The sequence below is a fragment of the Lycium ferocissimum genome, chromosome 1 (assembly GCF_029784015.1).
Source record: "Lycium ferocissimum isolate CSIRO_LF1 chromosome 1, AGI_CSIRO_Lferr_CH_V1, whole genome shotgun sequence".
Taxonomy (NCBI): Eukaryota; Viridiplantae; Streptophyta; class Magnoliopsida; order Solanales; family Solanaceae; genus Lycium; species Lycium ferocissimum.
Window position 1 is genome coordinate 10163469 of NC_081342.1, and position 27943 is coordinate 10191411.

The 27943-nt window shown below is 35.8% G+C and overlaps 3 protein-coding genes and 1 pseudogene across 4 annotated transcripts; 2 read left to right on the forward strand and 2 right to left on the reverse strand.

Moving 5' to 3' along the window:
• The first annotated feature begins 146 nt into the window (after window positions 1-146).
• LOC132047137 (uncharacterized) lies at window positions 147-1916 on the forward strand. The gene is made up of 3 exons (XM_059438045.1): window positions 147-948; window positions 1244-1393; window positions 1495-1916. Exons 1-3 carry the CDS (start codon window positions 304-306, stop codon window positions 1777-1779), a joined length of 1080 nt encoding a protein of 359 aa, XP_059294028.1. The 5' UTR covers window positions 147-303; the 3' UTR covers window positions 1780-1916.
• A 43-nt stretch (window positions 1917-1959) lies between these two features.
• Window positions 1960-5093, reverse strand: LOC132047127 (pentatricopeptide repeat-containing protein At4g14820). Its single transcript, XM_059438035.1, has 3 exons — window positions 4685-5093; window positions 4145-4369; window positions 1960-3643 (listed from the first exon to the last, which is right to left on the reverse strand). Exons 1-3 carry the CDS (start codon window positions 5029-5031, stop codon window positions 2059-2061), a joined length of 2157 nt encoding a protein of 718 aa, XP_059294018.1. The 5' UTR covers window positions 5032-5093; the 3' UTR covers window positions 1960-2058.
• Window positions 5094-11916: 6823 nt separating this feature from the next.
• On the forward strand, window positions 11917-27101 carry LOC132047148 (uncharacterized). 2 transcript variants are annotated; one of them, XM_059438058.1, is made up of 6 exons: window positions 11917-12092; window positions 12475-12580; window positions 14552-14596; window positions 23660-23768; window positions 26071-26311; window positions 26593-27101. In XM_059438058.1, the coding sequence occupies exons 1-6, from the start codon at window positions 11925-11927 to the stop codon at window positions 26785-26787; spliced, it is 864 nt and encodes a 287-aa protein (XP_059294041.1). In that variant the 5' UTR covers window positions 11917-11924; the 3' UTR covers window positions 26788-27101. The 2 variants fall into 2 exon arrangements, with proteins under 2 accessions (XP_059294041.1, XP_059294050.1); XM_059438067.1 differs by lacking the exon at window positions 14552-14596.
• LOC132060429 (histone-lysine N-methyltransferase family member SUVH9-like) lies at window positions 16321-18536 on the reverse strand (annotated as a pseudogene).
• Window positions 27102-27943: the final 842 nt, after the last annotated feature.

The following is a 27943-nucleotide window of genomic DNA, read 5'->3' on the forward strand; positions in this document are numbered from 1 at the left end:
AAAACTAAGTAAAAATTAATATAGATCACAATAATTATCAACTTAAAATACTTAAAACGCATACAAAGGAAATTTCGTTCAAAGAAAATTTTGGTTTACTCTAACTTAAACCCTTACCATAAATGACATGATCTATAAGGTGTAAATGTGTCATAACAGTGTACCCCCAAATATTCTACAGACAATATTACCGTTGCATTCAAATTTCAAACCCCATAAATCTTCTTCAATCCACTTGCCCTAAACAAAAAAGAAACCCCAAAAATACCACATTTTGGAATCATAATCATAACACTCAAAAACATGAAATCAACTGTAATTTCAACTCCAAATTCTTCAGTGAAATCATCATCAACCACAATGATGGAATCCGAAAACAAAGACAGCTACTATTTCCCTGGATGTCGAAAAGATACAAATTGCAATTGCGAAATTTGCATAGCCAGTTTCAACGCAACACTTGATCTAATGACTAACAGCATGCACAAGAAGAATTCCATCACAAAACGCTCTATCACTAAAGCCCTTCAGTTTCCAAAAAGCCCCATTTCTTTTAGCCCATCGAATCTTTCAACCCCGAAATCGAGCAACAACAGTTCTTCTTCGTCGTCGTCTATGTCTCCACCTCTTAATTCCACTGCAAGAATGAGTTTTCATGAGAAGGTGAAGAAGAGGAAAAGAGAACTTGGGTTTGGGGTTTTGTTGATGAGGTTGGTTTTTGTGTTGTGTGTTGTTTTTGGGCTGGAATTCGGGTTTTCTTGGGTGGTTTCTGGGTTCTTGAAAACTGAATTGTCACAAGAAATTGTTAGGAATTTGAGTGAAAAATCACGGGGTTTGAAGGATTTTAATGAAAGATTGGTATTCTTGAAAAAGGAGCTTGAAGGTTTAATTGATGATGATGAAGTATCAAGTTGTAGCCCTCTTAATTCTACTTGGAAAATCAATCAGGTATATTCACTTCCGTTTGGCCATGAAAATTGTGAAATCTGAAAAAAAAAAGTAGTTTTTGTTTTCAAAGTGAAAATGGTACTATTTGAAAATTGGAGTTGTTTTTGAATTGTTGTGAGTGATTTGGAGTGAAAAAAGCGAAAATAAACTTTTAGGTGTTTTTCAACTCCGGAAAAAAGTGAAGAATATTCATGGCCAAAAGTGCTGTTTGATACATTGTCTTTGTGGTTGTATGTATATTCTTGTCACATGTCAGCGGATACTAAAATCAAGTCCATTTTCAACTAAATTATAGGATGGTTTGCTTTTGGCTTCGCGATGTACATTGTACAAGTCCATGACAGAAGAGTTGAGCATTTGGGGATGGCCTTTACAAACAGCTGGTTTGCTCACAGCTGGATTATCTGCACGTTCGTATGCCATATTATCAGGAAGACTCACTGAGGTATCAGAATTTCGTGACTATGTTCTGTTTCTGTCCTCTTTTTTTGAGTTTATGTCATCAAATCAAGGTTTTGTTGCTCTTTTCCTCTTCATTTTGAACAGTGGTCCAATGGGGAGATTGGTTACTTGATTAGAAAGGCTAATAGTTCATGGACTCAACAAAAATGGAGTGCTTCTGCTGTCCAATTGGACCCGAATACATGGATTCTAGAGTACAGTCGAAGCCCTTTAACTGAAAATGGGAAGTTGGTTTCAGCTGTGTTGGAGTTTTTGAAGTTTAGGCTGAGAAGAGAAGTTCAAAAGTTGAAACAAGAATTCTGGCTGTTATCTCCTTTCACGAGCCAGCACAGTGATCTCGCAATAGAGAGGGTCCAGATTCCAACCTAAACAGACCTTATAAGTTGGGGTTTTCGATGTTCTTATGAGGAAGCATTCTCATTCCTCATGAGAGCTTCTGAATTTTGCTCTATATGTTTGTTCTTCTGTGAACGTTGAGAATTCAATATTAGTGTCTTTTAGTACTACGTTGTTTTAGTACATTTCAACTGTAAATATTATACCCCCGTAGCCAGAAGTGCTCTGCCTGCACTTATGAAATTGAATGCTAAAGAGAAATGAGGACAATATAATACAATTAGTACACTAGTTCTATTTCATAAATTGCTGTCACCAGTAGTCTTTACAAGAACATGAGCCATATCTGTAATGGTGAAATCTAGTCCTATCTCTTACAACAATTTCTCTCTCAAACGCCTTAGATGCCAACTTCATAAAGTTATGGCAATCCTCACAGATCCTTAAGTTCTTAATTATATGTATTGGTGACGATCCCCTATTACTTTTCAGTAATCCATAACAAAGAGCCAATTTCTCGCTGTGCAAGAGAACCATATCCTTCTTCTCATCTTCATCTACATCAATTAAAACAACGCTTGTATTTGGAGCATAACCAACCTGCTTCAACTTGCAAACTACCTCGTCTAGCTTTGCATAGATGTCATCTGCATGTTTATGACTCTTATCAGCTGTTAAGAATTCGTGTATCTCATTGTCCATTTCAATCTTACTGTGTCCCCGTTCCTTCAATATGCCTTTGTGTTTCATAAGTTGTCTTACCTCCCCAACATTTTCCCATCTTCTTCCTTTTGCATAGAAGTTTGATAAGAAGACATAAGCCCCATCATGTTCAGGATCTAACTCAAGAAGCCTTTTAGCTGCAAATTCTCCTAGTTCAAACTCACCATGGATCCGACAAGCAGCCATTAATGAACCCCATATGACAACATTTGGAGCCATAGGCATAGTCTCTATCAGCTCTAGGGCTTCTCTTAGACGATTCGCTCGGCCGTAAAGGTCCACCATGCAACCATAGTGTTCAACTTTAGGTGTAATATTGTACTCATTCAGCATTGACGAGAAGATCTGTTGTCCCTCGTCAACTAGTCCAGCATGGCTACAAGCATATAGAACAGCCACAAACGTAATCCAATTGGGCTCTTTCATTTGATAAAAAAGCATCAAGGCCTGATCGGCCTCTCCATGAATGGCATATGCGCTAATCATACTAGTCCAGGAAATAACATTTTTCCTTCGCATTCGACCAAAAACTTCTCTTGCTCCGTCTAGACACCCACATTTGGCATACATATCAATTAGGGCATTATTTACAGGCAAAGCTTCTCGAAATCTATACTTATCAACAATCAAATGCATTCTTTTTGCTTGATCCAATGCACCGAGATTAGCACAGGCTGAGATAACACTTAACATAGTTACTTGGTCAGGCTTCACTTCAGATGCCTGCATTGCGTCAAGTAACTTCAGAGCTTCTTGAGGTTGATCGCTCTCTGCATAACCAGCTATCATCGCACTCCAACAAACCAAGTCCTTATTTGTCATTCGATCAAAAATAGAGCGTGCAGCTTCAACTTGCCCAACCTTTGAGTATCCTGAAATTACGGCAGTTGATACCACCAAATTCTTTTGTGACATTTTTTCATACAAATCCTGAGCCAAATCCATGCAGCCACAGCCTGCATACATGCTGATCAGAGAACTTTGCAGACGAGAATCAGCGATGATGTTATTCTCAGATATTAACCCATGAATCACTTTCCCAATGGCTAAATTTCCAGTTTTACCACAAGCAGATAGAATGGTTGTGAAAACCCTCCCGTCCGGCTCCACATTAGAGCTCCTCATCTCTTCCAATAACACCAATACATCATCAAAAAGGCCATTCTGACAGTAGCTGTAAAACACAGAGCACGTAAGGTCAGCAAGCTATAAATAAGAAACTTAATGGACATCATTATCTTTAAATAATTCTGAAACTGTAGCATGAAATAAACATGCAACTCAACATCTTTGATAATTCATCAACCAAAAATGATTCAGCAACAACAAACACGAGTACGCCAACTCCAAACCAGTGGGGATTGGCATATGAATCCTCCACTATTCCGCTCCATCTAGGTCAGTTTCATTCCACAACGTAACAACAGGTTGTTTCTCGAGACAAATTTCGGGTTCCTGAAACTAAGTATTCTTTACTAAAAACAATTCAACCAATAGCTAAACTAAGTATTCTCTAATAAAAGCAATTCAACCAATAGTTAAAATTTCAAGTTCAACTCAATTTACTCATTACTGATACATTAGTATTTCACAAAAGAAAGACTTTTCTTTATTTCCCCTGCAAAAAAGGAAATCAAATTAAGCATCTTAGATAATTAAATGAAGAACAACATACCCATCAATCATTATATCCCAAGTGACAATATCTCTTTGAGACATTTTATCAAACACCAACCGCGCATCTTGAATTTGTCCACAATTCGCGTACATCCCAAGCAAAGCAGTTTGAACAAACGGGTCATAATCAAATCCAAGTTTACAAACCAACCCATGAATCTCAACTCCTTCACGCAACGCCAAAGCCTTCGATGCAGCTTTCAGCAATGGCGGGAAACTAAACCTGTCAATAGACGTGACAAAATTAGCCCACGAAAACATAACCTGTCCAAATTTGACTCATGAGAAATCTTGTCAAAATATTTTCAAATTTTATTTTTTCATTTGATGTGTTATATAAAACCATAATAATAATAATTAAAAAAATAATGTTATAGGGTACTAAAAAATTATAAAAGAAAAAATAAAACAATTAAAACTTAATAAGAATTGGACGGATTGAGTTATGACCCGCTCATTTTAGCCAAGGGAATTTTAGATGGTTTATTAACTCAACTCAGTTCAAATTCAGCTAAACCCGCCCATTTGACATCTTTACCTGTCAACCTCCAAGCCATTTGTTCTACCATTTTCCAAAAACAAGAAAGCATTATGGGGTTCTTTAGAACGCGAAAGTTGGCGAAAAAGCTTGTTGGTGAGGTGGGTTTGTGGGGGATGTATAGTGGAGAAGATGGAAAGGGAATAGTGAAGGGCTGATGAGAAAGGAATGGAAGAAAGAATGAGGTTGAAAAGGAGAGAATTGGAAGTTGATGGGCTTATGTTTTGTTTGAGGATTTGGGTATGGATTTGTTTGAGTTGAAGGAGGGAAGTGGCTTTGGAGATGGAGGTGGATAGGTGGTTGGGGTGGGTGGTGAAGGGGGTGATGGGGTGGGTTGTTATGGACATGGCATGTGCAGGGAAGGGGACTGTATGGGAAGAGTATTTGAGCTTGGGAAGCTCTACAATGGAGACTTGGAAGATTTAACTTATCTTTTAGTTGTCAAATTAGTATAGGCTATTTGTGGGATCACATTAAATTAAAACTTAATTCAATTTGAAATTAAAAAGATTAGGTCTAAAATGTATTTTTTTCAAATTTTTTAATCTTTTATAAAATATAAAAAAATTCCAACTTAATTCAAAAAAATCCACCAACCCCCTTCTCCTTCTCTCACCCCTCCGCAGCCCCACCCTCCCCGCCCCCATCAATTTTTTTTTAAAAGAAAAGTTTGGATATTTTTATTTACTTTTTCACCAGCACCCTCTCCTCCTCCTCCACCCCCACACACCCCGCCCCCACCCCTTAGCCCATTTTTTTTTAAAAAAAAAAAATTGTTTTAAATTTTTTAATTTTTTTATTTGTTTTTTCACCCCCTCCTCTCAACCCTCCCCCTGCGTAATCACCCCCCTCCCCCACCCCCAAAAAAATTTAAAAAAAAAAAGTTTTGATTTTTTTTTTTTTATCGGTCCCCACTCTTTTCCTTCCACCCCTCACCCACCCCACCCCCCCTCAATTTTTTTTTTTTTTTTGTTAAGTTTTGTTATTTTATTTGTTTTTTCACCACCCCCCCCCCCCCCCCCAAATTTTTTTTTTTAAAGCATTGATTTTTTTATTTGTTTTTCCGGCCCTCCGCCCCCACACACCCCCACCCCTAAAAAAAAATTTTAATTTTTTTACTGGTCCCCACTCCTCCTCCTCCCACCCCCTCCCCCCTCCCCCCCTCCCCCCACACAAAAAAAATTTGAAAAGTTTTTCTTTTTATTTTTTTGCACCCCTCACCGTTCCAAAAAAAAAATTGTTTTAAAAAAAGAAGTATTGGAATTTTTTTGTTTTTTCGCACCACTAACCGCCCCCCCCCCCTCCCCTCAAATGTTTTTTTCTTGAAAAGAAGTTTTGAATTTTTTTTTTTTTGGTTTCTTACTTCCCCCACCCACAACAAAATGAAGTTTTGAATTATTTTTTTTTTGGTTTCTTACTTCCCCACCGACCCCAAAAAAATTAATTTTGTTTTAAAAAAAAAAGTATTGGAAAGTTTTTATTTTTGGTTTTTTGCCCCCACCCATCCCCCTCCAAAAAAAAAATCTTGAAAGGAAGTTTTGAATTTTTTTTTTTTTTTTGTGGGTTTAGAAAAGGTTTGTAGTGAATAGATGGTTTTTCTATTGCTGTCTGGTATGGTTCAAGGCTTAGGAAAATATATCCAACAGATAGTTTTTTTGTTCTTGTCCTGGTATTTATCTGATTCTATTTGTAGAAGATAACCAACAGATTTGTAGTTATTGCAACAAGTAGACAATCTGTTGCAATGACTCACTAATCTGTTGGACATAGCTTCAGTTATTTGCTTCGTTTGTAGAAGATATCTACAGATTTGTAGTTGTTGCAACAAGTTCTACAGATTGTTGTAACAAGTAGACAATCCGTTGCAACAACTACAAATCATGGACATAGCTTATTTATTTTTTTTTTTGTAAAAGATATCCTACAGATTTGTAGTTGTTGTAACAAGTTCTACACTTGTTGCAACAAGTAGACAATTTGTAGCAACAACTACAAATCTGTTGGACATAGCTTCAGTTATTTAGTTTTTTTTTTGTAGAAGATATCCTACAGATTTGTAGTTGTTGCAACAAGTTCTACACTTGTTGCAACAAATAGACAATCTATTGCAACAACTACAAATCTGTTGGACATAGCTTCAGTTATTTGGTTCTGTTGGTAGAAGATATCCAACAGATTTGTAGTTATTGCAACAAGTTCTACACTTGTTGCAACAAGTAGACAATCTGTTGCAACAACTACAAATCTGTTGGACATAGCTTCAGTTATTTGCTTCTGTTTGTAGAAGATATCTAACAGATTTGTAGTTGTTGCAACAATTTCTACACGTGTTGCAACAAGTAGACAATTTATTTATGAATCAGCAAATATTGAGGAAAGATAGTCAAATTGAATAGCCAAACTGACAATCAATCCTTAGAAAGAGATGAAGAACAGAGCAAAGAAGCAGTAGATACAAGTGAAGAAAGTGAAGAAGAACTAGAAGATGAAGAAACTGATGATGGAAATGAAGGAGATGAAGTAGATCAAGGAAATCACACACCTAGAAAGGCGATTCGAACAAATTATTACTTAAGTTGTGGTATTTGGAGCCAAGGTTGCTGTTGAACAATTTCTATTTTTTTTTTTTTTGTCCTTTATGTTATTTGTGAATGATGTTTATGAACTTATTTATTTTGATTAGTTGTGGTATTTGCAACCAAGGTGGCTGTTGAACAATTTCTCGTTTATGAACTTATTTATTTTGCTTACTAATTATCACAGCAGATTTATGTTTTTGTTGAAGATGTTGCAACAAGTTACTAATCTGTTTCAACAAGTTACTAATATTTTTAAACAAGTTGCTTAGTTGTTGCAACAAATTATTCACCTTGTTGGAAAAAATCAAACAATGGCTTAAATTATTACAAAAACTAAAAAATATGTCACAACATATGAGTTAATTGTTGCAACAGATCATACACTTGTTGAAGAAGTTGCAACAAGTTATTAACTGCTTCAGATGGATCGATGTTTAAGCAAGTTGCTTAGTTGTTGCAATGTATTTAAATTATTGCAACAACTTACTCATATGTTGCAAAGTTAGTATCTCATATGTTGCAACAACTTACCGATATGTTCAAAATGGTCTCATATGTTGCAACAACTCATCCATTGTTGCAACATATTCACGATATTGATCACATTGAACTCCTTTGTTTATACTGAATAACATTGAATTCATTTGTTTATCACTAAATATGGTTGAATTAAGTACTTCACATCAAAAACTCCAATGATCACTCGATTTAGGAAGAATACACTTAGAATTGCCCATCTAATCCATGAAATTACTATCTAATCCATTAAGGATATTAGTAGATATATATATTCATCACTAAATACCATTTATTTCTTTTCTTTTTTTTAACACTAAATATGGGTGAATCAAGTAGTTCGCATCAAATTACTCTAATGATCACTCGATTTAGTGCATACTGACTTAGTAGATCATCTTTCCTGACTTAAAATACATCAAATTGATTAAGTATTATACATTAATCACTAAATATCGTTGATTTCCTTTGTTTATCACTAAATATGTGTGAATTAAGTAGTTCACATCAATTCACTCTAATGATAACTCGATTTAGTGCATACTGACTTAGTATATCATATTTCCTGACTCAAAATACATCAAATTGATTAAGTATATATATTGATCACTAAATATCGTTGATTTTCTTTGTTTATCATTAACTATGGGTGAATCAAGTAGTTCACAGTGCATACTGACTTAGTAGATCATCTTTCCTAACTCAAAATACCATCAAATTGATTAAGTATTATATGTTAATAACTAAATATCATTGATTTCATTTGTTTATCACTAAATATGGGTGAATCAAGTAGTTGATATCAATTCACTCTAATGATCATTGGATTTAGTGCATATTGACTTGGTAGATCATCTTTCTTAACTCAAAATACCATCAAATTGATTAAGCATTATAAATTGATCACTACATATCGTTAATTTCGTTTGTTTATCACTAAATATCATTGATTTCCCTTTGTTGTTCACTAAATATGGGTGAATCAAGTAGTATCGTGTAACCATCGTAATATCTCTGCTAACAAGTGTAGTATCTGTTGTAACAACTGTAGTATCTGCTGTAGCAAGTGACATAGTTGTTGAACAAGTCCTTACTCTTGTTGGATAAACACAACAAGTTACCCAGTTTTTGCAACAAGTTACTCCACTTGTTAGAAAAACCCCAAAATGTAACTTAGTTGCTGCAACAAGGCACAATTCACTGTTGTAACGTATTGCTTACTTGTTGAAAATCTTTTAGCAGCTTGGATAAAACCCAACAAGATACTAGTTGTGACAACAAATCGTTACTTGTTGGATAAAACACAACAAGTTACGAGAGTCATTGCAACAGATTCATTAGTTGTTGAAAATTGTTCAGCAATTTACTAACCTCAGAATACACACATTTGTGATTGAAAGCGATCAACATATCATATAAACCAAGTTCACAAACACCAAGAACAGAAATTATCATTCTAAAAAAAATAACATTAAAATGTCATAAAGTTCCAACAAATAACTATTATTACAACACAATGCAATTAACAACTATGGAGCATTTCGATTTGGACATGTTGTTTTTTGTGCCAACTGTTTTGCATAAAAAGCATTTGTTTTTTCTCGTTTGCAATGACTCCCCAATTCCATGCCTCCTCTTTGTCCGCCTTTTTCCGGGTTTGCTAGGATCAACATATGGAGGTATCTCTCTCTCTAATTCAAAACTTCTTTTCAAGATTTTTTTTTTGGGGTGGGGTGGGGTGGTGCCAAAAAAAATATATATATATTTTCAAAACTTTTTTTAAAACAATTTTTTTTGGGGTGGGTGGGTGGAGTAAGAAACCAAAGAAAAAAAATTTCTTTTCAATTTTTTTTGCCAGGGGAGGGGGAGGGGTGGGGTGGGGGTGGTGCAAAAAACCAAAAACAAAAACTTTTCAAAACTTTTTTTTAAAAAAATAAAATTAATTTTTTGTGAGGTAAGGTTGGGGGGGGGCAAAACCAAAAACAAAACCTTTTCAAAACTTTTTTTTAAATAAAATTAATTTTTTTTGGGAGGGTGGGGGTGGGTGGTGCAAAAAAAAAAAAAAAACTTTTAATTTTTTTTTTTAAAAATATTTTTTTTCTGGGTGGTGGGGGGGGCTAGCGAGGGGCCGTGGTGGGGCCGGGGGCAGGGTGGGGGTGGTGTAAAAAACAAAAAAAATCTTTTTTAAAAAAAATATTTTTTTTAGTGGGGGTAGGGGTGGGGGGCAGGGGGTAGAGGGTGGGGGTTGTGCAAAAAAAAAAAACAAAAAAAAACTTTTAAAAATCTTTTTTAAAAAAATATTTTTTTTGGTGGGGCGTGGGGGGGGGGCAAGGGAGGGGGGCGTGGTCTGGGGCAAGGGGTGGGGGTGGTGCAAAAAAAAAAAAAAAAACTTTTTAAAAATCTTTTTTTTAAAAAAACATTTTTTGGTGGGGGATAGGGTGGGGCAAGGGAGTGTGGCGTGGTCGGGGGGCTGGGGGCGGGGGGGGGGGTGGGGGTGGTGCAAAAAAATAATAATAAAAAAAAATTTAAAAATCTTTTTTTAAAAAACATTTTTTTGGTGGGGGGTGAGGTGGGGCGAGGGTCAAAGGGAGGGCGGGAATGGAGGTGGTGCAAAAAAAAAAAAAAAAAAAAAAAACTTTTCAAAATCTTTTTCAAAAAAACATTTTTTTGGTGAGGGGTGGGGGGCAAGGGCAGGGGCTGGGGGTAGGGAAGGGGTGGGGGCAAGGGACAAAGTGTTAAAAATAAAACTTGAGGGCAAAGTATTAAAAATAAAGTTGAGGGTCAAAGTGTCAAAAATAAAACTATTGGGCAAGCTCAAAACCCCTTAATCACTAATCAAAAATCATCAGCTCTACTCAATAATTAAAACTTGAATCACCTCCCCTCAATTTTAAAACTTAAAGGTCACTTATATTTAAATGCCCCTGGAGACTTTGGGTGTTCCTCTGATATTTTATACTGATATTCATTGGAGGGAATGTCCTAGCAATTGCAGAAAATATATATCTTCTTCGTGACTTTTTTTTCCAAAAGAGGAAAATACTTTGTTACCCTCTTTTTTCTAGTTAGTCCAAAAAAAAAATGATATATTTTTATATTTAGTACTCCCTCCAGATCAAAAAAAGAGTCCATTTAGCCATTTACACACCCCTTAAGAAAATACTAATTTCTAGACAAAAATAAGTAATTTGACTAAACTACTCCTAATTAAATAGGCATTGAGATTTGATCATATAACACTTAATAGGAGCAAATATAGAAAAATAAGGTTAATTATTTCTTGATTTGCTAAGTGGACTCTTTTTTTTTATCTAAGAAAAAAAGGCTAAGTGGACTCTTTTTTTGATCTGGAGGGAGTAACAAATATTTTTACTCTTAATGGAATGATTTCTAGCCACACAAATTTTATGGTTTGTTTTAAACAATAATTACAAAAGTTTTCTTTATTTCTTAAATTTCGTATCAATTCAAACGCCTTCGTATGAATGAGACGAAGGAATATTTAAGACATAATTTGCTTTCTTTTACACACACTACTCTTACTTTATAAAGGGTAAAAAATGTCCTTAAGTCATGTAAAATTGAATAAAAATGCCTTCGGTGTATAGTTTGGTTAAAAAATGTAGGGGTTGTTAGCAGTTTGGGTCCAACAATGCTCCTAATCTTTTTTCAGATTATCCCTTTAGCTAATAAAAAAGTGGAAAGTAATCTTTTTTCTTCTTAATCTCATTTTATCAATGAATATAGAATAATCTCATGTACCTTTTTAATTGATAATATAGGTAATATATATAAGATCATAGCAACCTCAACATTAATTTTCATTTAGATAACGATAAAAATTTCCTAATAAAATAAAAAATATTTTTATTTGTTAATATTTTCCGAATTAAAGTAGGATAATCATTTAGCTAGCTTTATCAATTATTAATACTTAAAAATTTATCTCAACTTATATTATTACTTTAGCCAACATTTAGCTAGTTTTATCAATTATTAATACTTAAAATTTTCATCAAAATCTATGATTTGTTATTCAACATTATCAATCTTTTCCACGTATTTCAAAAAAGTATTTTCCTATTTTTCAAAATTCCTTTTTAATAACCTATTTTTTCCAAAAATGTATTTTTAAAATGATTTTTATGTACCAAAAGTCCAACTTGTTGACCCGATTTATATCCGGATCCCCGATTACGCTAATAAGAACCATTACAGTATCTTGGATTGGCTCAAACAGTGAAATTAGCTGTGCAACAATGGCAGAAGTTCAAGCACTCATTGAATTGGATGACCATCTCACGTCCGCAAAGGTTTAATTTTTTTTTTTTTGAGCCCAATTGCCTTCATATTTAAACGGTTACCCTTTTTTTCTTTACTTTTCTAATCAATTAGGTAATTTTATCTATTCTTTGTTATCATTAGCTTTCAGAATTTACCCTTGTAAATTTCAGTTTCATTCGGAAAATATATTGTACTTAAGTATTAATCCCTGTAGTTTCTTGTTCTTCGATTTCTGTTATTATCTATTGTTCCTTGTAATTCAATAATTGTATTATTTTGTTGTAGTTACTGTTCTTTTTATGAATGCTTTGTCATGTTTATGAATATTCATAGGTGTGTGGGATTACACTGGTTATGTTGTTGTTGTTATTGTTTTATTGTACTTATTTATCTGCTTATGGATATTCATAGGTTACACTGACAACTGAAGAAAGTAAACTATTAGATTCATGGAAGCAATCTGCTGTAACAGATTTTTGCATTGGTGCCGCTGGTGCTTCCGTTGCCACTTGGTTAGGTATAATTCCTACATAATTACTTATCAATTTGTTTATATATCATTGGAAGATTCTTTGTTAACTTTAGTCAATTTTTTGCATATATGCTGTTTAAAGAAAGTAAATTAATTAAACGGAAAATTTAGTCTCATCGAAATCGATTCAAGAAGCGAAACAGAAGATCTAATACTTGTCATGGTTATTTCTGGATAGTATTTTTCTTTGTTCCTTTGTAATTTTTGTCTCAAGTTACTTTTAGCGGATAAGGGTATCACGTAATACTTGTCAATTGTCATGGTTCATGAATTCTAATATTAGATCCTCCAACCCTGCCTATAAAAAAAATGAAAGAAACCTTTAATGAAAGAATTGAGTATATATTTCTTGTGCCATATTTTGCTACACTGATGCTTTGTTTGCAAAGATGAACCCATCAACTCTTGTAGAGGTCAGAAACATTGTGATAGGCTGATGACTGGTGTCAATTTTGCTTATAAAGTAAAAGAAGGGGATAGAATTATGCACCCACTGTCCAATTGTGTTGGATCGCTAGGCTAAACCCTAGTTGTTATTTGTAATAAATAGGGAAAAAGTCAAAATATGCCCTTCAACTTTGCGAAATTTATAATATATGTATTCCATTAAAAGTTTGCTTAAATAAGGACCTCTCGGTTACCCAATCATATCGTAGATGCCCTTCAATTTTAGACTCCAGCTGTGCATATTTTAATTACGCTGACCATTTTGAATTACCAGCTAAGTGAGACAGATGGAAAAAAGAGTAGGAAAAGAACTCCAAATATGCCTCTGAACTTTGCAGAATAAGTCATCCATACCACCTTATCTTATTCTTTATCTTTATATGGTAAGGTAACCACCACCACCATGGTTGGTGAGCAAGAAGAGCTTCCACCACCCCAGTTAATGTTTTTAAAGTATCAAGTTTTGCAAATGGACTGTGCACGTTAGACATGCCACATCTCTCATCCCCCTAGGTCTCTGAGAACTAATTCCTGAAAATGATGGATATTATCAGGTCTACCCGAAAAAATTCTCCAACTTGCAGTAGTCATAGAGAGGTCTACAATCACTCTCAACTTATGTGTATTTTCAAGCCAATTCAATAAGAAATTGTTTCATGAATGGTTATGACACTGCCTTTTAAGGTCTTGGACTTTTTGTGCATCTTCTCTTGTTTATGAATTTGGCGTGACTTATCCCAGCAATGATCGTTAGTCCAAAAAGACCCCAAAACAAGAAAAAGGTTAAACTTTTATGCTGTAATAAGATTGTAGAGCCTTCACATGGGTTGTGTTCAAACCTTGAGGTTGAAAATGAACTCGTGCATGTTTTCTAGAAAGTAAGGTCTTGCTGCCTGAAAATGGAGGAAGAGGAAGACGAGTTTGAGAGAAGTGCTGGAGTAGTTGTTGTGGCAAAGGAAAGGTAGAGGATGGTGGCAGCACTGGTTGCAGGGAAGAAATGGGTTCATTTTGATGATATTCAATTGGGGGTTTTCCAACATTTTCCAAATTTACTCCATGTCAGCTGACTAATAATAAAAGGGGTGCATAGATGGCTAGTTTCACAAAGTTCAGGGGCAAACTTGGAATTACTCCGTTTTTTTTTTCCACGTGTCTCACTTACATGGAAATTTAAAATGGCCAGCTTAGATAATATGCGAGCTGGAGCTCCGTGAGAAATGAAGGGCATATATGGTACAATTGGATATCTGTGAGGTTCTTTTGATGCAAACTTTCAACGGAGGGAAGGAGGACTAATTTCACAAACTTTAGGGGCAAATTTGAACTTTTTCTTAATAAATGAATATATGTTGCAGAGCAATTTCTTTTCCTTTTTTTTTTTTTTTTTTTTTTTTTTCTCTCTTTTCACTTCTTTTATGTATTGCTTTAGCTCTGTGATTGTCTTCCCTTCCCATATTTACTGTTCATTAAAGCCCCTAATAGTATTATCTCAATTTGTTTTTGTTGAAGTTACTCGAAGGCTGCATAACCTATTCCGCATCAACCTTGCAGTAGGTAAGTCAAAATATACCCTCATCCTCAACCCTATTCTCATTTTTTTTTTTTTGTAAGTATTATTGATGTCAGGGAAAACAAGACTAAAAAGGTGTTGTGATTACAACCAAAACAAAAACAAAAGTGAGGACAACCCTGACTAAGTGAATATCTATACAAACGTTTCTATGAACTGTAACGGTGATTTAGCATCTTGAGCTTCCACTTTACACCAAAATGAAATCATAAGAATGCAGTCAGATTTCATCTTCCATATTGAGCTTCTCTGGTTCGTAAAGCATCTTCTGTTCCTTTCCAATAGACACCAACAAATAGCCGCTGGTATGGTGTTCCATGTCTCCATGTCTTCTTCAAATATTTTGGCAGCCCTTTCCTGTTCCAGAAGGAGTTACTACTGTTGATCTTGGCATAGCCCATTTTATTCCCATCAAATTCAGAAACATCTATCATACTTGTGAAGTAATTTGGCTATGTACAAAAAGGTGATTGATGTTTCAGAACTATTTTACTCACGAGTTGTAGACCTCTTTTTTGTAAATTTCCTTAGTCAAACAAGCCGTCTTGGCAGCCAACCATACAAAGCACATAACTTTAACAGGAACTTTGGAATTCCAGATCTGTTTCCAGGGGTTTTTCGCTTACTGGATCATCTCATTCATAAACAGATGTAGCATCCCTCAACAGTGAAGATACCATCAGTTTGCCCTTCCAAAAAAATCTGATCCTCACTGTTGTTAAACCTTTAAAATCAGAGGACAGGGAGTTCTCGTGTTCTTGTCTTTTACTCTTACATATTGGTCACCGACAATATCTATCTGTTTGGTATCTGTTTTTGTATATTCTGAAATGCTGAGTAAGAAGTTGATGGATGCCTTTCAAGTGCTCAATTCATTTACATACTTAGCTTCTTAAAATAGAAAAAAATCATAAGTACTGTGAGAAGTAAAAGCTAAAAATGTTACCTTATTACATAAGGGGTAGGTGAAGGGGAAATGGGAGAGGGGATTACAATGTGGGATTCGAACCCTCACCAACAAGGTGAAAGTTCAGGTAGCCAACCAACTGAGCTACTAGATCCCTACCACCACCCTTGGGTGCCAAAAAAAGCTGTACAACTAATTTAGGTCAAGGGAGTACTTCTCAGCAACTGTGCAAAGAGCTCTTTAGACGTGAAATCTAAAGAGGAGGGGATCTATCAGGGCAAGAGCACAACTGATTTGAAATAAAATCATGCTCTAAACCATTAAAAAGACAACCATGGAGAGAAAAGGGAATTCTTTTCAACCAGCATGAAAAGAAGTTCAAATCCATTCAACAAATCAGTTAAGATGCATTCAAACTGCATATAGTATATTGAAAAAAAAATTAACAAAGCAATTGGAGTTCCAACCAGCTTGTTAGAATTCACAATAGAAAGAGAATGGCACGTCCAAAAGTCGCCAGAGCTAGATAAATTTAAGACTGCCACAATATTTTAATGAAATCAGTCTCAGGGAGATTTAGAATAAAGGCCAGAGGTGGCTAGAGAGAGAAGACGACCACTACCAGTAGCCTGATATTAGCAGAGTCAGCCCTCTAAAAACATGTTGTCGAATGCCATTACAGTTTTGAGTTCAACAGGAACAATTGACTTGAATGTTTTAATTACCTCAGCAAATGATGTGCCAGAAATGGCTGTGCCGCATCATTTCAAAATTGTATCAACTGCTATATAAGTTAGTCAATCACAGATGGCCAAGCTTCCCTGTCCAGTCATCTGCTACACCAGAATCAATACTGATCTCCTTTAGAGGGGGAATATTCTCCATCGAAAAGAGCATCAGGTGGGGGAAAGATACATGGTTGTGATCATAAAGCACAGGCTGTACCATAGCATTGGGGCTCGAACTGTGACTGATATAACATGCTACATTCCTCATTCCAGAAACATCCATCACAAAATCCAGAGGAGGAATGGAGGCTGGTCGCACATAGTTAGCGTATATTTGCGATAAATCTCCCCATTCTGCCCATCTCTCAGGAAAGCGACTTGGATAGACTAAACTATCACCATTCATTGTAAAAATTGGGGCTTGCTCTCGTGTGAGTACAACCCCAGTAAATTCACAGATAAAAGACCCAGCTTGGATCAAGTCCGGTGACCTAACTCCCCAACCAGTCTCTCTAGACCGAAACACTTCGAGTCTGTTCCTCAAACCTTTCTGACTCACTCGATTCCGACAAGTTGAAGGACATTGACAATGTGGTCCACATTCGAACACTAACGGTTTGCCTCTCAACAGTATACCATTACAATCATAGGCAAATTGGCCACCATTTCTCAGAGCACAAAAACAACTATCCCCACACCCATCAATGCAGTCACATCCATTACCACTGCCCACATTCTGATAGACATATGGAGGATAAACAGTCTTCACCAGATAATCAAAATAAACCGGATAATGATTATTATCAATATCGTTGAAAAGAAACACTGGTACATTTTCTTTTTTCCTTGATATATCAAGACTAACATAACCAGTAGGCCTTGCCACTAAAGGTCTGATCCTAAGATCCTGTGCAAAACGAAGAATAGCACTTCCCATTTCTTCCTGATTCTCTATCCTAACAAGCCTGTATTTAAACACTCCAAATCCAGACTTTCCAATTTCAAACCAGCATTCGGTAATTCTATATAATCCATCATATACATAAACTTTACCACTAGCACTTCCACTTCCTTCGTATTTAAAGCCACGAATTACCCTTACCTCGACTCCATAATGCATACTCCTCTCCAATGCCAAATTCCCGCATTCCAGTTCCTGATGCGCACATTGCCTTGAATACTTATCCTGTCCACCATGTCCTGTATATATGATCACATCTCCTCCATCTTGATTATCCTCGTATCCATCTGAAACAATTAAACTCGTAGCAATTGACTCCCAGTTCGAACTCTGACTCGCAGGTACATAATCAATACCAGCTTGAGCCTGCCCATGTAATCCAACAACACAAAGCTCCATCCTAAAGAAAAACACGTCACCAATAAGCACTCCGGGGATTGCCCCCACAATGCGCTTATCGCGATGCATCCACAACCCATGTTCTCTCAATATTTGAAAAGCCCTCAGGTCACCTCTTCTTCTATGAGGAAGCAAATGCTGGTTGTTCATGAGAATACGCAGAGAATCACACAACATTCGGGTTTTCCGAACAGCGTCTCGGAGATAACGCTGACCTTCAGGATAAGGATCTGTCACTCTAACCAATTCCGGTGATCTTTGTGCATATGTTTTTCTATCAATCACAATTTCTGAAACTTGGGTGTCGCTGTTAATAGGAAAAATGGCACGAGAATTGGGGTTTTCCACAACCTCAACATGAGAATCCTGGTGTTCGACAACCTCATTACCTCCGAAACGTTGCGTTAAAGCTTCTTTAAATAGCTCAGAAATTCGATTAAATTCAGAATAAACATTGGTTTCTTCAAACCCAAGTGGAATCTCCGGTGGAATTGAATGAGAAGTGGGTAATTGTGGAGTACGAGTGAAAGCTGAACCAGAATTGGAGTTGAAATTGGGACTAGGGTTGGAAAAAAAGGGGTGCTTTGAAGATCAGCTTGTGTATATTCATCAAAGGGTTCAAGTTTTGGTTCAATTTTGGGGATAATTCTTGGAATTGGGGTTGGAGAGGAGGTGAAATTGGTGGATTCAGTTTGAAGATTAAGGTCTTGAAATGGGACACGAGAACCCATCTTTTTGCGACACTAAAGAAGAAGAATTTTGTTGATGAAAAGGGGTTTTTGATCGTTCAGAGAGGTTTGGTTCATGAAATGGAAAGGAGGACTGAGAGTGAGAAGAAGAAGAAGAAGAAGAATTCACAGTAGATCATCAAAATCTATTTGTCTAATAAATGAATTAACTAAATTTATATTTGTGGACAATAATGTCCTCAACTCGACATCCTTTTTCATAAATTTCATTTAATCACATCGACATCCCACTTAAATTATCATAAATTTCATTTAATCACTCGAACTACGCATTATGTATGCTTAATGTCATCTCCTTTAATTATACCATTAGTATCAATTAAGTCGTAAAATCTTAGGCATGTTCCAATTGAGGCCAATGTGTATATTTAAAGGAAGTGGCATATTTTGTGTGGTTAACTTATTTATGAAATTGACGCTTGAGAATATACGCATAACCTTTTCAAAAATGCGATTTGGAAGTATCTAACATATGAGCAAAGATATTCAATTCCAGATACATTACAATTTATCCATAACCTACCGCTTTCATGCGCTTCCTACAAATGAAAGTTTCAACCAATGGAAGATTAATTAACTACTCCCTCCGCCTCAAAATAGTTGTCGTGTTTTTCATTTACACATCCCGTAAGAAAGCATTAATAAGGGTAGCGTTTTGGCTATTTTACCCTCTTAAAATATTTTACCATGTGATCTCTCCTCAATAAATATTTTTTCTATTTGCGCGAACTCCATCAATGATGCAGTCCCTCTTAAATGATGCTATCTCAAACGGTTATGTACAAAAGTCAACTTAGACAGGCTGCATTAAAAAATTCAATGGAGAAGGAGATAAAGATCAGAAGCAATTAATTGCACTTGTTGTTTGCATTTTTCAAGTGTCACTAAATGTTTAAGAGCACAAGGCAGAAATAATTTTTTGGTATGTGAACTCATAACATTAGCCCAATGATGTAACTAATACAAAGGGTAAAATGGGAAAAAACTACTCCTTAATTTTATATTTATTTTTTAAGATGACAAGTATTTTGAGACTGATATTTTTAGTTAGGATGTTGAGTATTTTTAGACGGATGGAGTACTTATCAACATGTAATGTCAATTCTTATAAGAGCATGTCTTAGGAAAAAAGTTGAATATCACGTACAAGTTTCCAAATATACAATGGGTGTCAATTGCATGGTACTTCTGGACCTTATCTTCCAAGGGGCAGTTGAACTAGCGAATCATAAATGTTGGCAGGTTGAACTAGCGACTCATAAATGTTGGAAGGTTGAACTAGCGACTCATAAATGTTGTCAGGTTAAACAAGCCAATGAAAAAATTCAATAAGGTAATGATAATTTTATTAACATCACTACCAAGAAGGTACAAGATGGAGCAAAAAGGCAGAATTTACTATTTTAACTATTGACTCGATGAGTCCAGAAAAACCAAAAACTATATCATGTTATCTAGTATATTTTCCCTAAAGAAAAATTATACATTTTGTAGACATTTAAACTTAATGAAAGAAATGTAACTTTTTTTTACGATGGTGATGTTCGGGCTACCCTTTTTGTTAATATTTGTTGTTGCTTGTCCTTTGACTATTGTATTACTTTGTTTCCATGGTTTATTTGTTATTTCTTTTTCATCCTGCTTTGAATTGCTTGTTCTTATGTCGTGGGTTTACCGGAAACAGCCTCTCTACCTTCCCAAGGGAGAGATAAGGTCTGCGTACACTCTACCGGTCTACCATCCCCAGACCCCACTTTGTGGGATTTCACTGGGTATGTTGTTGTTATTGTTGCTGGTGGTGGTGTTCGGGCGGCCATCTTGAACTCACCAAGACTATTTTATCAATTACTTGCTACCTTCCACCACCACTGAGTAACTCTATCTACCGAGGTAAGGTTTAGGCAGATGGGAGAAGTCACCTAGTGATTTTTTTCTCGGCTGGAATTTGAACCTAAGACCTCATGGTTCTTTTCCCTCTACCGTGACCACTGGGCCACACCCTTATATGGCTACTTAAGAAATATAACTTGAAAGCATTTGGACTATTTTTTGAGCACAATCTTTTTGAAATGGAATAAAAAGAACGAGGATCATATAAAACAAAACAGAAAGAATGATATTCAACAATTATATACATGTGAATACTCATTACCCATCGAGCAAAGAATCATATACCATCTTTGTTCTAAAAGAAAAAAGGAAAACCTAAATAATATATCCCCTTCTATGGATAGAAAGAGGGGGAAGTGGGATAGGGAAGGGCTTGGTCGAACTCTTAGATGTGACCCAACCAGGACGAAGAGCAATTCATTATCTCCAAATTGGAGCAAAGAGGTAGGTGTAATGGTGCACCACCTGAAACTTTTCGATCTTTAAGGTTTACTTCTGGTATGCCATTACTTTTTTAGCAAGGTTTTAGTTATATTCGATTATCTCTTAATGTCTTCTATTCATTTGTTCATATACAATAATTGATGTTTCTTCCTTCAATTGTTAAGTTAAACATCTAAAGAGAAAACATAGTTATTGGTACGAGAAATAAAAACCAAATTCGGAAAATACAATAAACAATTGAAGATGATGAAAAAAGCATATCATGTACGGGGCAAAGTTGGGCCAGGTAGAGTGGGGCGTTAGCCGGGGAAAGCATCCCACCCGGCTCCCTGCCATTACCATACCTATCATCCTCTAATGGTGAGGGATAAATTTACTCTTTAAACTTGACTTTGTTTGTAAAGGTGATACCTGCGGAACTGTTTTTTCTTTTTTACTTCACAAAGATTGATATGAGTCTCAAGACAAGCTCTTTCCCCCAACCGCTTTCTCTTCTCGTACGTGACCACTCACCACTTAAGGAAGCGAAGTCCCACTTAATTAAGCCACTATAACCCACCATGTAAATTGTCCAATCCGTTCAAACCTCAAGGTACTTCAACTTAAGAAGGGTCCTTTGAGCATTTCTTTAAATGAGAAAATTAACAATCGGAGCATGCAAAATACTCAACAGCATAGCTCATGTTGCAACTGACACTTGGATACCAAGAAACTAAAAAAATATGGCATCGGGAGAGTATTGTTTCCTCCAGTTGATCCTGTTAGTATTTACCTTAATTATATTACTACCTTTGTCTCAAAAAACTAGACCTCTTTTTTTTTTTTCCTAAAGACCGAAAGACAGTTATGTTAGCATAGCTGCCTCCAATGGGTGCTATCTAGCCTACTTCACTTTAAGTTTAAGGTCCATTTCCAAAATAAAACCTCCTCTTGAACTCGGTTGATATTTACATAAATTAACGATTATATCAAACTTCTTGACATCTTCTCAACTGAATATTATATTTTTTCACATTTCAAAACCTCCGTTTTAACCCTCTTTTACAACTCTTAATGATTTGTTATACACTAGGGTGTTTGGTAAGGTTATAAGTTGGTTTGACCACTTTATAAGCACTAGCACTTTTCAGGTTATACACACTTTTAATTTAGACAAGAATTTTACTACTTTATTACAATGTTTTTGGTAATCACCAAAGTTATCCTTCCTAAAAGAAAACCCCTAACTCTCACTCAATTCCATTTCTGTCATTTGCCCTTTTCCATGTAAAACTAACATTTAAATTTATATTTTTTGTAAATATCTTTAAGGGCATTTTCAGTCATTTATGGATAAAATGCTTATTATCAGTGTCAGCACTTCTAATCAACCACGTAACCACTTATCTTTAAAATCAACTTTAGTGTTTAATACTTGTTAGCTACTTTTAATCAACAAAACCAAACAGACTCTAAATCTAATAGCTAGTCAAATCAGTTTATGGCGGTGTCCGTGTCAACGGGCAAACTTCAACTATTTCACCGGATACCAGCACTATTACCGGGTAACTCTGTACAGCAACACTTAGGTGGATAGAAAAAAATCATCTAAGTTTTTGTCCCCGCTCCCTTACGATTTTTACACGCTTTATTGAGCGGGCCACACCCTTGGGTGCCAAAAACAGTTGTACAGCTATTATAGGACAAGGGAATACTTCTCAGCAACTGTGCAAAGAGCTCTTTAGACTTGAAATCTAAAGAGGAGGGGATCTATCAGGGGAAGAGCAAAACTAATTTTATAGGGTTGTGCTTCTTCAAATATTTTGGCAGCCCTTTCCTGTTCCAGAAGGAGTTCTACTGTTGATCTTGACATAGCCCATTTTATTCCCATCAATTTCAGAGACATCTATCATACTTGTGAAGTAATAAGGCAATGTATAAAAAGGTGATTGATGTCTTCAGAACTATTCCCACATAGATAACGTGTACTCACAAGTTGTAGACCTATCTATTGTAAATTTCCTGAGTCAGACAAGCCTTCTTGGCAACCAACCATACAAAGCACATAACTTTAACAGGAACTTTAGAATTGTAGATCTGTTTCCAGGAGTTTTTCGCTTACTGGTTCATCTCATTCATAAACAGATGTAGCATCTCTTAACAGTGAAGATGCTATCAGTTTGCCCTTCCAAAAACTCTGATACTCACTGTTGTTTAAACCTTTAAAATCAGAGGGCATACTCAACCTTATTCTAGGGGACAGGGAGTTGTTTTTCTCGTGTTCTTGTCTTCTACTCTTACATATTGGCCACCGACAATATCTGTCTGTCTGGTATCTGGTTATGTGAACCTGAAATGCTCAGTAAGCAGTTGATGGATGCCTTTCAAGGCCTCAATTCATTTACATATTTAGCTTCTTAAAATAGAAAAAATCAAAAGTGTTGCAAGAAGTAAAAGCTAAAAGAAAAATTCAACTTCAACTGGCTTAGTTGTGGTCCTTCTTATGTTTTTAGTTAATTATTCATTTAGTCATTTGTTGTTACTTCTTGGTGGAAATCTCACGTGATCGTGCAGTTTTTATACAAATATTAATTCAATCACGCAGTAGATTGTAAAGACAGTACCAATGGTTGACTAGGTAGATTCATTTTCTGTGTCCTTTTCTACTAGTTGTTAGTTTTTAGCTTTTTGATTGATGGTTGAAATGTTCTGCATTTTGACAATAGGCTTTACATGAATATAGAAAAACAAAGGGACATGCCTATTTCAAGGGCTTTTGCAACTTCAGAGACATGTAACCTCTCCCTAGCACTATATATGTCCAGTTAATTATACAGCTACCAATCTTTGTATACAGGATACTTAGTTCAAACCACTCATTAGGGCTCAAGTTAGTACAAGAGCTATTGATTTCTATTTCAAAACAGAGTACATTTTCAGTTGCTTCTCCTCAGTGTATTTCTTAGTTTTTCAAACTTTTCTATCTCCAGGTGCTGGTTGGTTCTATGGCAAGTGGAGATTTTACAAGTCCGTGGATTCAGGTGTTGAACTTATTCTCTCTCAGCAGGGAACTCGTCTGCAAAAGGCGTTGGGGGAAATGTAGGTCCTCGAATACACTTCTAAATTTTTTAGTTTTTGGCCTAAATAAACGGGGTGACTTGTACCCTTAAAGGTGATACACAGTCGAAATGCATGCATGACTTAGTACAATGAAACTTAACCTTGAGCAGTTGAATAATCGCACTTGCTGTGGTTATCAAAAGATAATCTCACTTGCTCTACTTTACATTGAAGTTCCTCTTTTCCTTTTTGGTTTTACTCAAAAAGGTTGTCCTCTTTCATTGATAACTTTTGCTTACTAGGTTCATTTTCCAACAAGTAGAATTTAAAAGAGATCAGCAACTCTTTACTTAATTGAAGCAATGTGCTCCGAAGGGAATCTTAAATACTTTTCAATATCTTATTCTCAAACAGTAGCAAAGAACCCATGCCTGCAGAAAAGGTTCAAATTATTCTAAAAGTTCAACTGCTACATTAATAACTTTTTCAGGTCAAAGTAGGATACACACGCACGCACGCGCGTGTGTTTGTGTGGGTTGGGGGGGGGAGGGGGGGGGAAGATTTGCAAGATTATTACTTATCTGAAGTTAATTGTTCACAATTGTTAACCTGAAAGATGTTTATCAAAGGAAGGAGCTTATGCGGGTTTTGAAAATATAATCAAACTTAGCTGAATTAGGTAGATGTCTTAATATGTGCATTACTGCATTTTGACATTGAGGTACCTTGATATTCTTTAAAACAATTTGAATAGTAATATGGGTTACTTGAAGCTTACCAACCCTATAAAATGTAAAAATCGGCGTATACTATTGGGGGGTAGAACATATTTAATCATGTGAAGTGTTGGATCAATATTAAACATTTCTGGTTTATTGATAGTTATCAGTTTGTGATGTTCAAGTCTTCATTTTTTTAGTTTGATCAGTTGGCCTGATTGTGCTTACAGGCTATCACTTGTCACTATTTGTGTTAGAGTAAGATATCAAGGAGCATAACTCAAATTGCTTTGTAGTTCTGAATATTTGAATGAAGAAGGTGCTAAACTGTTGGCAAGGACTGAATATGTCATACTGTTCCCATTTTATAAATAATTGCATTTGCAAGATCTTAATCCAGGAGTAACCTTAGTACTTGTGAACTTGGGGCATAGGAGTTTAATCGACTTAACTCAAGTACCACATCTTTATCTCTCTGAGCTATTTGTCCGGATTCAACTTGTGGTAGGAACATGTTACATGTTGACTGGTTAGTTATGCTATGTTTATATTCTCCGACTTTTCTTCTTCTTTTGCTACTTTCTTTGGCTCTAGTTCAGAATAAGAATGATTGATTCGTCATGGAAATAAATAATTTTGGGAAATAAATTAAGCATCACTATATCTCATTCATATTTTAAATTAGCGGGACTGTTAGATGAATGGACTAATAAAAAAAGCGCAAGAATATATCGCCCTGGTTTAGATGGTGCTTCACTTTAGCACTTCATGTTTGAAGCCTACCCCTCTACATATGCTTGGCGCGCATGCTTAAATCTGGTAAAAGACTTAACTCTGCTCCCTTTTCTGGAAAGAAAAACAGCAAGTGAAATAGAGTAATTAATGGCAAAGAATATACACACAGAAGATAATAAAGAATAATGGAAGTATACACATCCAGTCAGAAGCGAGAAAGAGTAGGCTGTTCATTTGTATGCCTGGTTCAAGGCTTGATTCATCAACTATTGCCTCATGTTGGGCTTGACCGCTTACCTAGGCTCTCTTCGAATATATGAGTCTGGTCTAAGTGAATAGAGCTCCTAATTTTGGGCTCATAAATTTTATGTAACTTTAAACTATACAACTAAAACTAGATGGGGTCTGCAGAAATTCGGCATCCTGGTGGGCGCATGCTATTATACTGGTGATAGACCTGGCAAATCCAAGGAATCCATATTATTTCCAACAGTTTTCCTGATAACAAGAACACTTCCTTCATAGTTGTGTTGTTCAGAAAATGAAAACAAGAAAAAAAGGTTGATTCACCTTCAAAAGGACCTATTCCTTAGAAGTGGAAAGAATTCAATTAACTTAATCTGAAATAAAGCTTTGATACTCGTGTAATTTTATTTTATACCTTTTACGGCCCTTTGGCTAAGATCAAGTGTAGATACTCGTGGAATTTTATGAATCTTGTCATCTTAGTTCCTTATGTCAATAGTGTTATGGTAATTTCTTCCTTTTTATCCCTTGTATGAACTAGTGATGTATCCTGACTATCCTTTCAGGATAGAAATTGAAGTATCATCAATTCATCATGAACCATTTTAACTATTTACTGATGTAGTATTTTCTCGTGATAGAATGTTGATGAAGTACCAGCGTCATCCGCCTGTATTGCAGCATGTCTCCAAATATTTTTACTCTGAAAATGTTTATGATGATGATTCAACAGACAAGCCAAAACCGAGGTGGCGTTTCCGGAGTACCTATGGGGAAATTTTTTCTTCTCATAGGACAGCTGATGATGACTCTTCCAGTAAGAAATCCCATTCGGAGAATACTGATATGAGGAAGACTAATCTTGAGAGAAAGCAAATGAATGTGAGTACTCCTCTGATATTTTAATATATAATATTGAAAATGATCAAAGGATACAGGGGCTTTATGTTGCGCAAGGACGTAGTGGGAATTGGATTAAATCACCAAATTTATGCACTGCCCTCTCCGGAAGAGTGGTGGAGTAAATTGGGAGCTCTCTTATGTTAAAATAAGAGCATCAAAAGTCCTTGCTACCATTGTCTATCACAAACAAATCCATTTCTGTCATAATGCACTATAACAGAATCAGTTGCCTTTCTTTTAATAGGCTGTGTATTGTGTAGATAAATGGTGTCGGTGCTGCTGCTGCTCTAGAGTCAACCGAAGACCCATTTGATTGCATACTCGGACATCAAGTGAATGTCGAAGAGAATGATCGCCCTGATGCACCTGGCACGCTGCCTAGAAGGCGTAATCATAGTCACAGACGGTCTCATGGCAGGCGTCGGATGCATCGCCACGAGAAGATGGAAGGTTGAGCTTTTACTTGGCCGACCTTGATGAATGCAGATCAAACTTATCTGTCCTTGGGGACCAGTCTTGCATGCCCTGTTATATATTATCTGCCGCAAAATCTCCACTTTGAAACTGACATTACCTAAAAGCTGGTTGTATATAGTTATAGTTCAGTGGCTTTTGTGATCATAAACCTATTTAATAGAAACGGTTTATGGATTAACTCAAGGGAAGCTAGCATAAATTTGACAGAGGATGATGTGTAATAGACGCAGAATTGAGGTGTCAATTTGCAGCATTTCATATCCAGTCTTATAAATTCTCCTCTCTTGCTAATTTCTCTTATCATTGTTTCTCATGCTTTTTACACTTTCTTTATTATCCTATATCTGAAAATGCTCCGTAATCTACCTTTTGATCTCCTTCCGAGTACGGGAGGATGTGTATAACAAAAACTTAAATCAGCTGAAGGGGCAAAAGGTTGGTCTAATTCTTCCTTTGGTTTCTCACCCATTGTTCGGCACCTGCTTCCTAATTAATCTGGATTTGTGCGGGGAAGTTTCACCTTCTGAGGCTATAGTTTTAGGATGGAGGGTACATATCACTCTACCACAATTTTTTTTCTTGATAAGGTAAAATTTTCACTCTTACCACAATCTTTGATGGTCGTCTACCACTAATTCATTCTACTGTTTTGCTTGTTATGCACTCTCAATATTGACGCTTCTTTCTCTTTTGTGAGCATGAGAGACATGCAAAGATATGGCAAAACAATATCATACGCCTAACTTTCTAAAGGGTTTTCTTAAAATAGGTAAACCAAAATTAGTCACTTGTACATTATCATTTACTTAAAGAGTTTATTGTAATTCGGATTATGGCAACTATAATATCGAAGGATTCAAATTATCAACATTTCATTTGTTTTGGCGATGCAATATGTAGGGAAATATTGTAATGCTAATCAAAACCATTGGGTTAACATTTTCTCAACCAAGGAAATACATGCATACAACCTCTAAAATGTATATATCTATGTTTATCCTCCTGACATTTAAAAAATCACTGCATGAATTATAATACAAAAATGGAAGAGAATAAGATAGTGCAGGAACTCTATTGCCAGAGCTACATTAATCAAACATATGATTTTGTAAGAATTCAAAACATAAACAAAAG

Bases quoted from the DNA above. Each gene is read 5' to 3' on its own strand.
- LOC132047137 (XM_059438045.1), top strand. From the start codon at position 304: ATGAAATCAACTGTAATTTCAACTCCAAATTCTTCAGTGAAATCATCA. The intron at 949-1,243 runs GTATATTCACTT...ACTAAATTATAG, and splicing joins CTACTTGGAAAATCAATCAG to GATGGTTTGCTTTTGGCTTC. The intron at 1,394-1,494 runs GTATCAGAATTT...CATTTTGAACAG, and splicing joins TATCAGGAAGACTCACTGAG to TGGTCCAATGGGGAGATTGG.
- LOC132047127 (XM_059438035.1), bottom strand. From the start codon at position 5,031: ATGTCCATAACAACCCACCCCATCACCCCCTTCACCACCCACCCCAAC. The intron at 4,370-4,684 runs GTAAAGATGTCA...GTCTATTGACAG, and splicing joins AATGGCTTGGAGGTTGACAG to GTTTAGTTTCCCGCCATTGC. The intron at 3,644-4,144 runs GTATGTTGTTCT...TGTGTTTTACAG, and splicing joins TGGGATATAATGATTGATGG to CTACTGTCAGAATGGCCTTT.
- LOC132047148 (XM_059438058.1), top strand. From the start codon at position 11,925: ATGTACCAAAAGTCCAACTTGTTGACCCGATTTATATCCGGATCCCCG. The intron at 12,581-14,551 runs GTATAATTCCTA...TTTTTGTTGAAG, and splicing joins TTCCGTTGCCACTTGGTTAG to TTACTCGAAGGCTGCATAAC. The intron at 26,312-26,592 runs GTGAGTACTCCT...TGTATTGTGTAG, and splicing joins TTGAGAGAAAGCAAATGAAT to ATAAATGGTGTCGGTGCTGC.